The sequence below is a fragment of the Giraffa tippelskirchi genome, chromosome 10, assembly GCF_054371585.1.
Source record: "Giraffa tippelskirchi isolate mGirTip1 chromosome 10, T2T-mGirTip1v1.2.pri, whole genome shotgun sequence".
Lineage (NCBI taxonomy): Eukaryota > Metazoa > Chordata > Mammalia > Artiodactyla > Giraffidae > Giraffa > Giraffa tippelskirchi.
The window spans coordinates 84,151,163-84,165,344 of NC_137284.1; the positions used below are offsets into that span (position 1 = coordinate 84,151,163).

At 35.3% G+C, this 14,182-nt stretch overlaps 1 protein-coding gene across 1 annotated transcript in view; it reads left to right on the forward strand.

Moving 5' to 3' along the window:
* PCLO (piccolo presynaptic cytomatrix protein) overlaps nt 1-14,182 on the forward strand; it is a 359,914-nt gene that overhangs the window by 235,317 nt on the left and 110,415 nt on the right. Inside the window, exons 9-10 of the mRNA XM_081531727.1 lie at nt 495-631; nt 6,994-7,084. Coding sequence (XP_081387853.1) covers nt 495-631; nt 6,994-7,084 — 228 coding nt within the window. The remainder of the gene's footprint in view (nt 1-494; nt 632-6,993; nt 7,085-14,182) is intronic.

A 14,182-nucleotide genomic window follows, 5' to 3' on the forward strand; every position in this document is an offset into this window, starting at 1 on the left:
TGCTCAATTGAGGTCCAAATCTAGCAGCCACATATTGGTACTGGGTTAATATGATAATGGAAAAATAATTGAATCTTCTGTGTTCAAGAAATGTGTTTTCCTTAGATTTTGGTGCTATATAGTGGGGAGAAGTGAGGAGGTAGAACTGATGGACTGAGGTTGAATAGAATGACTTTTGAGAAATATTCGTTTGTTCATTTATTTATTCAATCACTATCTAAATTTATTTTTTCACCTGATTTAAATGTTAATTTGTCTTACTTTGCTCTGAAAAGTTGACAGGTGGCACAAAGTTTTTTTCCCCTAGGTTATTCTCTCATATAGAATTTTTAACATAATGCAGGAAATGATATTTCTGATCCCACTGGGAAATGTTTGAAATGCATGAATGGTTAATAAGCCCCAAAGCATGTTGGTACTGCAGATCATCTACTGCCCTCTGTCATCTCTATTAGTTGGAGTTGCAATGTTTGATATTTCCTTGGTCTCCAAAGCCTATCACCTCCGTCGTGAAGAAACAGATTGGTTTGACAAACCCAGGGAGTCTCGTTTGGACAATGGACATGGTCTAGATCGAAAACTGCCAGAAAGATTGGTCCACTCTAGACCACTCAGTCAACACCAAGAGCAAGTAAGTGCTATACTGAGCAATGTCTTTTAGATTTCTCAAAAAAAAAAAAACAGAAACTCATTTCACCCTAGAATGGTCTCAGTTATCCCAAAATACACAGGATTTTGATCAATCAAGGTCACAAATGATTTTTTTTTCAGTATGTTAAGATGGTAATTGCCTTACTTCATCAGCCATGACTGACTGACATTGAAGCATAGCTGTGATGCTTCTTACCAGGAAATTTAAGTGATTGTTTGCCTCTAACAGACAATTAAGCCGTACAGCATACCCAACACTGCCATGCAAAGCAAATACATGAAACTCCTAAAGAGCTGACAGAATAGAGGGTAAAGTAGACTTGGGTAATTTCAGGGCTTTCCATTGGAATATGCCCAGCTGTCAAGAAATAGCAAATAAGAAGATGACCAAACCAAGCAGCTGGGAACAGAGAAGGCTTCACCTGAGAGTAAGGGAACTGATGTTATATGGAAGTGTTATATGGAATTCTTTTACGTTCATTATTGGATTTTATATTCAGAACAACTTTCATAAAGTAAATTTTATTAGTTAATATCTATAGGTTAAAAAAAAATGTAGGGATACTATTAACTATTACATAAATATAATACCATAACTCATGATCTTATTCACTTTAGAACAAAAGAGATGATGTTTAAATTGAACTTCGATAGATACGTGGGAGATTAACAGTTGGATAACCTCAGGGAGATTCCTCTGGTAGGTCACATGGCCTTAAACCAGTTGCCTTAACAGATCAGGTATTTGCAGGTATTTGTATTCATTATGATCATTAAGATACTCACAAAAGAGATAGTTACTTATATCATGTACATTAACTCCTTTATCATCCTGTCTGATTAATGATTCATTGATAAGCTGACAAATATATTTCAAACAACAAAAAAGAACCATATGAATTTACTATAATATAATTCAGTATCTGTCATGTTAAGGTATAAAAGAAAACAAGACTTTTGCATGTAAAAGTGCTGTCTAAAAGATAGGATCTATGGTCTTAGATTTGATTTTTTTTCCTAAGCAATTTCAGTTTTCATAGACAAATTTCTAACTGATAAAATATTTTCTCAATTTTATTTTGCTCTTCTAGACATTCTCATACTTTATTGAAATCTGTTATCCTCTGTTTATTGTAAATATTCTAGATCTAGAATAGATATAGCTAGGAAATGGGAAAATTTAAAAATTAGAATCATTCTGTGTTTAAAAATTTTAGCTTTTCTCTTATTTACAATTACAAAAATAGTCAATTTCTCAACTGAAAATAACTTCCTTGAATTATTTTTTATTATAGGAATCTCTCTGTAATGACTTACTTGTTGTGCCTTACTCATCTTGTTTGTTTCTCTGAAGTTTAGTATTTGCCACAAACCAAGATCAAGATAATGAAAATACAGATCCTTTCAAGGAATCCTGATAAGATGAAATATAAAAACTGAAGAGCTAAAAACATAATAACTTTCATACAGTTATTTCCCAAAACTTCTGAGTATCCAATCAGAGTAGTCTTGTCCACCTAATTTATCCAACTAACATTTTACAGGCTGTATTTTGAAATAATCAGTGTCCATCCCCCAAAATTATATTCTAGAATTCTGTCTTATTGTGTGTAAATGAAACATAAATATTCCTAATGAGTTTTTTGTTCATAATTATCCATTACTAACATCTACAGAATTTAAGATTTGATTCACTGAAGACATAACACATTATATTTGAATTTATAAGTATAGAGCAATATAATACCAAAATTAAGCAGAGAGGCTATATTTGAGAATGATTTAATGAATTTTTTTGTTTAATAACATAGAAAATGTAAGACTCCTTGTAAATTTAATAATGTGTATCTCATTGCTAAAAGTTATTTTCACATTTATATTTTGTTATCTAAGCTGTGAAGTGAAAGTTGCTCAGTCGTGTCCAACTCTTTGCAACCCAGTGGACTATACATTTCATGGAATTCTCCAGGCCAGAATACTAGAGTAGGTAACCTTCCCCTTCTCCAGGGGATCTTTCCAGCTCAGGAATCAAACCCAGGTGTCCCACATTGCAGGCAGATTCTTTACCAGAAAGCCACAAGGGAAGTCCCAGAATACTGGAATGGGTAGCCTATCCCTTCTACAGGGGATCTTCCCAACCCAGGAATTGAACCATGGTCTCCTTCATTGCAGGTGGATTCTTTACCAACTGAGCTATCAGGGAAGCCCTTTTAACATATAAACAAAAACCTATGCAATACTCAAAACTTAAAAACGTATAGAATTATAAATTAATTATAAAACAAACAGCCATATAACCACCACACAAAGAAAGGGAGTGTTTTCTTCCTCTTGAAATCTACAAGTACCCTTTCCAAATTGTAATTTTCAACCTCTCTCAAACAAGTAGTGAATATACTGACTTTTGTGTCAGTAATTTATTTTTCTTTATAAATTTCTCTATGTGAAAGCTACATAGGAGATGATATGTTTTGATTACATTTAAATGAAGTTCATGCTTTTTTGTGTTAATATTTATCTTCAAATACTCTCTTCCAAAGGAAATGGCAACCCACTCCAGTACTCTTGCCTGGAAAATCCCATGGACAGAGAAGTCTGATAGACTACAGTCCATGGGATTGCAAAGAGTCGGACACGACTGAGTGACTTCACTTTTCATCAAAATTATATTTTGGTATAGAAAGAATAGCAACGTATCATTCTTGTTTAGTCATTTATTTAGGACAAGTGTTGCTTCTGCCAGATAAAAATAGGGACAAGGCCAGAGGGTAGGACTGATGTCAATTAATCGCCTTGTTCCTCTCCCCAAGAGCAAAGTTTCTGACATCATAGTCTTTGGATAATTCTCCATTGACAGAACTATCACTTGTATGCTGCCCAGAAAAAGGGTTCTTCTCTGTTTACAAATATTTCAAGAGAAATTATGAATGCTCCCTTTCTTTCTTTGTGTGGTGGTTATATGACCGTTTATTAGTTTATAATTCTATATATTTTTCAGTTTTGAATATTGCATAGTTTTTTTTTGCTTATATGTTAGATAAAACATATAAACACTAATGTATCTGCTTTAAAAATTATTTAACATAAAACATACGTTAGAGAGAGCAGAATATATATGACTTTAGACTCAAAATCATATGAATTATAAAGCCAAATCTACAAATCTCTGTATTTCCTTTTGTATGTTTAACCTCCGCACTATTCAGTAGAAATTCAACTCTGCTTTGTGAATTGAAGAGATCACCTGACCTCTTTCTTTTTTTCCTCAGTCACTTCATCAATAAATAGAACTAATGCCATTCACAGCATCGTTGCAAAGGTCAAAATTTCTCTACTAGCACAAAATGCATTCATTCTGCACTAATGCCCGAGCCTTGTGCACTTCCCATGTGACCGCTATACTGAGGTACACTGGGCTACTTTGAAAGACTCACTGTGTCTTTATTCTGGGCTTTTGAATGTCTTGTTTTCTCTTCCTGAACATTCTTCCTCCTCTTTTCTCTTGACTTAATGTGATTCATCACTCAGGGCTCATGTGCATGGCTCATCTTGCAAAAAGCCTTCTGTAACATTACCACCACCATCTTCCCACAAATGTTCCTACTTTGTGCTACAGCAGCACTCCATGCATTGTGTCTTGGTCTGTGAACTTTTAGAGAGCAAGCGCTCCCTGTTCCATCCACCATGGTGTCTATTCTGTGCCTAACACAGGGCTTGATACTCTGTCTGGTACATCTAGCATACAAAGTATTTAAATAAGGGAAAAGGTGAATGTCTGTATAAATAAAAGATATGTTAACATAGGAGTTGCTATTTCATAAATATAAAGGGCCAGTTCATGTACATAATTTCTTTTGAAATACTTGTAAGTTGGTGCATCTTTACCTTTCTCCTTTGCCTTTCGCTTCTCATTTCTCAGCTATAAGGCCTCTTCAGACAACCTCTTTGCCTTCTTGCATTCCTTTTTTGGGGGATGGATTTGGTCACCACCTCCTGTACTATGTTATGAACCTCCGTCCGTAGTTCTTCAGGCACTCTGTCTGTCAGATCTAATCCTTTGAATCTCTTTGTCACCTCCACTGTATGATCATAAGGGGTTTAATTTAGGTCATACCTGAATGGTCAAATGGCTTTCCCTAGTTTCCTCAATTTTAGCCTGAATTTTTCAATAAGCAGCTCATGATCTGAGCCACAGTCAGCTCCAGGTCTTATTTTTGCTGACTGTATAGAACTTCTCCATCTTTGGCTGCAAAGAATATAATCAGTCTGATTTCGGTATTGACCATCTGGTGATGCCCATGTGTAGAGTCGTCTCTTGTGTTGTTGAAAGAGGGTGTTTGCTATGACCAGTGTATTCTCTTGGCAAAACTCTGTTAGCCTTTGCCCTGCTTCATTTTTGTACTCCAAGGCCAAACTTGCCTGTTACTCCAGGTATCTCTCAACTTCCTGCTTTTGCATTCCAATCCCCTATGATGAAAAGGACATCTTTTTTGGGTGTTAGTTCTAGAAGTTCTAATCGGTCTTCATAGAACCATTTGATTTCAGCTTCTTCAGCATTAGTGGTTGGGGCATAGACTTGGATTACTGAAATGCTGAATGGTTTGCCTTGGAAACAAACCAAGATCATTCTATTGATTTTGAGATTGCACCATAATATATGTAATGTTAATGAATTATCTATAGTAACAAAGCAAATTTGAGTTATATCTGATAGTTTTAAGATTTTCAGTGCATGTAGTTTAAAATGAAGATCTTTAATGCAGATAGAAGAGGAAGGAAAGAGAGGATGAAAGAAAGTAGAAGAAGGAGAAAAGATGAAGCCAGGGAAAGTAAAGAGTCCAGGAGAGAAAGTAAAAGAGAGTGAGACAGAAGAGGGGAGATTAAGGAAGGAAAAAGGAAAATGCACACTCTCTTGTCATGAACATATGCAAGATTCACAATGGTTTACAAAGCTGTTGTTATTAATAGGATGAATTATCTAGATTGATTATATGGACCATGATATTTTTATAATCATGCAAATGATATTTTAGTTTTACTTTGCAGAATTCATATAAGATTTTTGGACTTGAAAGGATTCTGCTTTTGTCTGGGGAGAATTTTGTTCATCAGAGGCCTGATTAAGCTTATTCTTTCCTAAAGAGAATAAAACCTAAAGACTGGCATTGTTTGCATTTTTCAGTGCATTTTTCTTTTAAAATCCAGAATTATAGCAATTTTAAAGATGAATTTTCAGAGGCATATTAAAATAACATGAATATTCCAGGGAATTTTTCTTCACGAAAGGTACATCCTTTTAATTGTAAATTCTAGTTAATGTTTTATCTTAGTAACCCCAAACACTACCTAAACACATTCTGAAATGGGTAGTATTAAATGTCTCTTTACTAAACCTTGTTTTATCTAATTCTATTCAAAAATTCTCCTGAAGTGATGGATACAAGATGTCATACTATTAAAATCCTGTTAATATAGTTTTATAAAGCTTTTCCTATTTCTGCCTTTCATTATTTCACAAATCTCTTTTGAAAGCCAAATTCTATAAAATATACAGCAGAAGTTTGCATTTGCTAATTTCCTTTATTTCAGAAATCTCATTTTGTCAGATGGAAACAGCGATAACACAGTCTATAGTATTCTCATGTTCAGTCTCAGTAATTAGAATTGAAATCACAGACTTGTAACAAAGGCATTGAATGTCGTTTCTTCTAATTGAAGGAGTGTCTGAATTAAATGAGAAATAATGCCTTTGCATACAAAGAAGGCTTCAGAAAAAATTAAAATGAGCAAAGATTTTATTTATTTATGCAGAATTAGTCTCAGCCTCAGGTGTATCCTAAAACTTCTGGCAAATGTGCTCAGCAGAAGCAAAATTCCACAGTGATGTCAACATAACATAAATATGCATTCCTGGTAAAGTGATAGAGATGCAGAGTAGGAGGATCTTTGTCTTTTCTCCCTTTAAGCTTGATGGCTGAAAATTAAAAATGCCTCCCTATTTCTAGGCTGTCCAAAAACAAAATCAGGAGAGGTCAATTTTCCATATACATTCTCTATGCATTACCATAGTAATAGATATCCTTATGTGTTAACATATGCTTATTGATTTTCTAAACCCAACAAATCAGTTTGCAAGAGAAACTGGTTGTAAATGTGAAGACTATAATAAACTCAGAAAACAATAGTATCATTATATAGTATTAAATGCTTAAAATTGTCATCATTTGAGAATCTTCTGTTTTCATTGGTTGAATCACTGTAGTTTGAAAAAAGATAATTATGTATATTGCCCTTTAAGTGTCTTTAACATTGCTTTTTCACCGTATCTTATGTGTGTCTTAGATTATACAGATGGATGGGAAAACTGTGCACTACATCTTTCCTCATGCAAGGATAAAAATAACAAGGGACTCTAAGGATCACACGGTTTCAGGTAAAAGAGATCAAATAATCTAGTTCTTTTTACTTTAATATCAGATTGAGATATGTATTTGAATTTGTTTAGGTGACATTAAATTTAAGAAAATGCATTGTTCTGTCAAAAACTGTCTATTGGAAAATTTCAAAAAATGATCAGGCTATGTATTTAAATATAAAAAATAATGCCATAATTATTAATATGATACATTAATAAATGGTTTATATTTAGATCATTCTGTATCTTCATTTTTGATGTGCATAATAGTAAATGCTCCATAATTATTGCACTGTTGAGTAATGTGGTCATAGGACCATAAAACATTCTTACACAGAAACTAACTTAAATTTTACTAAGGAATAAATTCCCCTATACCTTGTAAATTTGAACATTATCAGTTTTGCTGTTTTTGTTTATTTGTTTGTGCTCTTCTTTAAATTAACCATATGACAGACAATTTAAACTTTCTATTTTGAGAAAATTTGGACTCTCAGAAAATAGAATGATCAGTTCTTTTGCCCACTCTGCCCAGTTTCACTAATGTTAACATCTAACCACAAAAAGTGATCAAAACCAAAAATCAACATGAATATGATGGTATTAAAATATCTACAAGCCTTATCCAAATTTTGAGTTTACCTAACAAAGACATTTTCCTGTTATATCAAAAGTTCTTCATAAGCATAAGTTTAATTATTTTTATAGATATTTAATCATCTATATCCACCATTCCCCAGTTGCTAAACATTTGTGCTGACTTCCCCTTTTCAATATTATAAACAATACTACAATACCACAGTGAAAAAATGCTGCCATGATGTTTTTTATTTCCCTAAAATATACAGGCCATATGGGGGTTGTACTCAGGAATAGAATAAACAGCTCTGCAAGGCCAGCATTTTAGTGTCAAAAAGTTGGACTGCCCCTGGTTTTTTCAGGATGATGTGATTATTAGCTTGGTTGAATAATTGTATAGACTTGGAGGAAACTGAGTCCCACCTGCTCAGGGATAAGCAGAAATTGGACTGGATCCCCTTGATGAAAAGTAGAAGTGTGAATCGCTCAGTCATATCTGGCTGTTTGCAACCCATGAACTTTAGCCCACCCAGGCTCCTCTGTCCAAGGGGAGGGTTACCATTTCCTTCTCCAGAGGATTTTCTCAACCTAGGGACTGAAACGGAGTCTCTGGCAGATTCTTTACCATCTAAGCCACCAGGGAAGCCCAGATCACTTGATAAGTAGTTTTGGAGTTTTTTTGTTCTAATTTTATTTGGCTTATGTTATTTTTTTAAATTTTGTTTTGCTACAACAGAGTACAAAAAGGGATCAAACTTAGGACCAGGTCATAAAAGGAATCAAAGTTAGAGCCAGATCATATTAAATAATCCTGAATTTAATTTGACAGGTGATATGAGCACCATTGAAATCATTGAAGCTTCCTTTTTGAGATTTTTTTTTAATTGTTTGCCTGATTCAAAGCTGAATTCTGAAAAAAGTTTAACCATTATGAAATAAGGTACACTAATTAAAAAAAAAAACAACACACATTCTATCATCTTTATTTGAGACCGCACTGCTGTGCTCACATGTGGTATATCAAATAAAGGGGAACTACAAAAAGCAAAGGAGAAAAGGAAAGATATACCCATTTGAATGTAGAGTTCCAAAGAATAGCAAGGAGAGATAAGAAAACCTTCCTCAGTGATCAGTGCTAAGAAATAGAGGAAAACAATAGAATGGGAAAATTAGAGATCTCTTCAAGAAAATTAGAGATACCAAGGGAATATTTCATGCAAAGATGGTCTCAATAAACAACAGAAATGGTATGGACCTATCAGAAGCAGAAGATATTAAGAAGATGTGACTAGAATGCACAGAACTGTACAAAAGAGATCTTCATGACCCAGATGATCACGATGGTGTGATCACTCACCAAGAGCCAGACATCCTGGAATGTGAAGTCAAGCGGGCCTTAGACAGCATCACTACGAACAAAGCTAGTGGAGGTGATGGAATTCCAGTTGAGCTATTTCAAATCCTGAAAGATGATACTGTGAAAGTGCTGCATTCAATATGCCAGCAAATTTGGAAAATGCAGCAATGGCCACAGGACTGGAAAATTTCAGTTTTCATTACAATACCAAAGAAAGGCAATGACAAAGAATATTCAAACTAAGACACAATTGCACTCATCTCACACGCCAGCAAAGTAATGCTCAAAATTCTCCAAGCCAGGCTTCAGCAATATGTGAACCGTGAACTTCCAGATGTTCAAGCTGGTTTTAGAAAAGGCAGAGGAACCAGAGATCAAATTGCTAACATCCGCTGGATCATCGAAAAAGCAAGAGAGTTCCAGAAAAACATCTATTTCTGCTCTATTGACTATGCCAAAGCCTTTGACTGTATGGATCACAATAAACTGTGGAAAATTCTGAAAGAGATGGAAATACTAGACCATCTGACCTGTCTCTTGAGAAACCTGTATGCAGGTCAGGAAGCAACAGTTAGAACTGGACATGGAACAACAGACTGGTTCCAAATAGAAAAAGGAGTATGTCAAGGCTGTATATTGTCACTGTGTTCTTTAACTTATATGCAGAGTACATCATGAGAAACTCTGGGCTGGATGAAGCACAAGCTGGAATCAAGATTGCCGGGAGAAATATCAATAACCTCAGATATGCAGATGACACCACCCTTATGGCAGAAAGCGAAGCAGAACTAAAGAGCCTCTTGATGAAAGTGAAAGAGGAGAGTGAAAAAGTTGGCTTAAAGCTCAACATTCAGAAAACTAAGATCAAAAGTATCTGGTCCTATCACATCATGGCAAATATATGAGGAAACAGTGGAAACAGTGTCAGACTTTATTTTTTGGGGCTCCAAAATCACTGCTGATGGTGACTGCAGCCGTGAAATTAAAAGACACTTACTCCTTGGAAGGAAGGTTATGGCCAACCTAGGTAGCATATTTAAAAACAGAGGCATTACTTTGCCAACAAAGGTCCAGTCAAGGCTATGGTTTTTCCAGTAGTCATGTATGGATGTGAGAGTTGGACTATAAAGAAAGCTGAGCGCTGAAGAATTGAGGCTTTTGAACTGTGGTGCTGGAGAAGACTCTTGAGAGTCCCTTGGACTGCAAGGAGATCCAACCAGTCCATCCTAAAGGAGATCAGTCCTGGGTGTTCATTGGAAGGACTGATGTTGAAGCTGAAACTCCAATATGTTGCCCACCTGATGCAAAGAGCTGACTCATTGGAAAAAACCCTGATGTTGGGACAGATTGAAGACAGGAGGAGAAGGGGATGACAGAAGATGAGATGGTTGGATGGCATCACCGACTCAATGGACATGAGTTTGGGTAAACTCCGGGAGTTGGTGATGGACGAGGAGGCCTGGCGTGCTGTGGCACATGGGGTCGCAAAGAGTCGGACACAACTGAGCAACTGAACTGAACCGAGGCAAAAATGTGGTGAATTCTACTTCATGCAGTTAGATAAATTATATGTAACACACACAACATGTCTCCAGCATTGTTTAGGAACACTTCATGAGAAAACTTTTTTTTAAGGTCAGGTGTTTGAAAGTTAAGACACTTATGTCATTGGTTCTCTTTCTTATGGAACACCAAGAGAAAGTGTCTGTTGTCACTTTGAGAACATGTGTTTTCCATCCTAAATGCTGCAAGTTCTGGGAAACTGAACAGATTCTAGTAGCGGGTCTTGACCCCATATTTCTCCCTTCCCATTCTGAATGGCTTTTTCTCTTTCACTCTTATTAACTGTCCAAATATGTTGTAAATATATGATAGAATTTCTCATTGTAAGCCCCTCAAAGTATCTTAGAAATAAACAGAGTATACAACTATAGAAAAAATCATATTTGAGTTGAATCTCTTCTAAAATCATTTCTTCCTCATATATTTCAGTGAAAACTTGCATTCACTTCCTCAGTGACAAAGGAAATATTTACTGTTGGGACTAGCTCCTCATGCACATCATCACTTTCCCTGACATCTGTCAAGATAAATATTGCTTGTAGAAATGTGATCCTGCCATTAAGTGACATTATTGGCTATGCTTTTAACTGGGGATGGATGAACACATTTTTCTGTTTTTCTTAATAAATTAAAATTAATGGAATTAATGATTGATTCTGTAAGGAGAGGGTAAAGACATTCAAGATGTTTAACTTATAGGTTAAGGAGGGTAATTTGGTGATATTAATATTAAATATATGGATATATATATAGAGAGAGTATATGATTTCATCTTGGAAAATGGGTAAGAAATGAGATTCAATTAAAAGAGAAAAGACTTCTAGAATATTTTCTAAAATTATCTTCTAGAATATTTTTTTGACAATTAGAGTGATGAGCAAAAGTATATAGAAAGAACAAGAATGTGGGACTCAGGAAGAAAACTGGGCTCTAATCTTCGTTGTTTTACTTGCTAGCCAACCTAACCAAATTTCTAACCTCCCGCAGTCTCAGCTGCTTTGTCCTAAAATGGTATGGACGATGCCTAACATGAAAAGTTATAGAGATGATTTAAAAATGCAAAGTAGGAGAAACTCTAGAAATGTTAGTTACTTTTTTTCCCTTCTACCCCTGAAGATGTTACTGAAGAGATTGAAAGCAAGTAATATAATACATATAATTTTGGTACAATGTAGAAACGCCAAATAGAATTCATTAGTTCAAAGTCATCTATTTTGAAACATACAACCAAAAGTTCCATAAATCTTATGCAGTAGAAAACTAGATGACAATAAATAAAAGCAGCTCACTTTTTGTTTAAAGCACAATTTCAGAGGAATGTTTATTCTTAGCCTGGCCACCTAATAACATATAATATTTATTCTTAATTTCAGATAGTATTATAGTAACAGTTTTTAAAAATAAGAGTAATGAATATAACCAAAGTAATTATATTGAACAACTCTCTAGTGAAAAATATCCCCTAACATATACTGGATGGTAGAATCTTTTGAACTGTGTTGAATACCTCTTTTCTAGAGCAAATTGATTTTGATGAGACCAGGTTTACCCTGTAGCACAAAAATAATCTGGACACCTGGATTTTACTTATAGTATTCCTAAAGTGACTCAGCAAATTCAGAACTTTTCTCTCCAAATCAGTTTTTCAACTACTCCCCCAAATAGTAGTGATTATAATATTATGTTATCAGGCCTGTATATACTTCATTCTTTATAGATTTGCATACTAAGATATATAAGTATTAATATTACGTATTCATTTAACAGATACATATGACATAGTAACACAAATGCTAAAATACAAAAATGGTAAAATCTGTAATGCTGAAAAGGTAACAATTTCATCTTTGTAATGGCTGATAAAGGTATAAATAAGTCATAGACATTTATGCATCAATAGAAAAATGGAAACTATAGTGACAAAACAAGCAGAGTCTTTCCCAAGCAATCACTTATAGCTTCAGGTTAAATGCTATTTAAAATGTATGCATTACCATGTAGATGATCTAGTAGGAACTTGCTATATAACACAAGGAGCTCAGTCCCATATTCGGTGACAACCTGTAGGGATGGAATGGGGGGTGGTGGGAAGGTTCAAGAGGGAAGGGATATATGTATACTTATAGCTAATTCACAGTGTTGTATGGTAGAAACCAACACAACATTGTAAAGCAATTATCCTCAAATTAAAAATAAATTTAAAAACAGATTAAATGCTGCCATTTAATCCACAAGCTGCCTAAACCCAAAATGTTTCCTCTCCTCAGTATTGACTGAGAGATACTGACTCCCCAACATTTTTTACATCCTGGTAGTTTCTCCTTTTAATGGCCTAATTGTAATGTCTCTCATCACTCTCCCCTCTGCAACTGAATGAGAAAGGGAAGGGCTATGTATGCAGCTCCCCAACCCATCCTTTCTCATCCCACACCAGGTTCCCTGCCCCTAGCCTAACAGGAGACTCATCTCTAACCTATTCATTTGGAGTGTGGGCTCCACTCTAGCATTACTGTATATTAGGTGTTGTCTTGAGCAGTTAACCTCACAAAACCTTATTTTATTCATGTAGAATAGAGGGTTTCCTTTTTGTATTTTTAATTTTAAAATTCATTGTGTTAATATAACTTTACAGACATTTTCCAAGAACAGAATACAATACAACCTATTATTTTTAACATCACTGTAACTGATGCATTTAGTTCAGGCGCTCAGTCGTGTCTGACTTTTTGTGACACCATGGACTGCAGCACGCCAGGCATTAGCCCTATGTAGAGAAAATTAGACACTTCAAAGTTTCAAAACTGAAAATTAGACACTTCAGTTTTCATCCATTCATGATTCATTCATTTACAAATTTAGTGTAGCCTAGATGCCATGTCGGAGAAGGCAATGGCACCCCACTCCAGTACTCTTGCCTGGAAAATCCCGTGGACGGAGGAGCCTGGTAGGCTACAGACCATGGGGTCGCTGAGAGTCGGACACGACTGAGCGACTTCCCTTTCACTTTTCCCTTTCATGCACTGGAGAAGGAAATGGCAACCCACTCCAGTATTCTTGCCTGGAGAATCCCAGGGATGGCAGAGCCTGGTGGGCTGCCGTCTATGGGGTCGCACAGAGTTGGACACGACTGAAGTGACTTAGCAGCAGCAGCAGATGCCATGTACTTGCTACACACATTATACTAGAACCCCAGTGATGCAGAACTGATACACAGAGCTCTTCCTCTTCATTTATGAAGGGCATCAGGTTTTCTGTTCATAGACTATTTTCTCTTTATCTCCTACCCTTTATCGCTGCTCAATCACTGTGCTTAAGTACTATAAACACAACTATTCCACTGGTTTTGCTACCAAGATAATATCCCTATATATTATGTGCACAGAAAACTCAGAATGCAGCTTTTATCTTGGTGTTAATTTTTTGTTGATGAGTAACAAGTTACTACAAATTTAATACCTTAAAACAACACACATTTAGTATCTCAATGTTTTTGTAGTTCAAGAATCTCAAGCATGAAACAAGTATTGTAATTTTGCCCACATTCAGTGCTCTAATTATATCATCATGATATTTTCATCTTATTTAATAATGGAAATAAAAACATTTTTGTAATACCT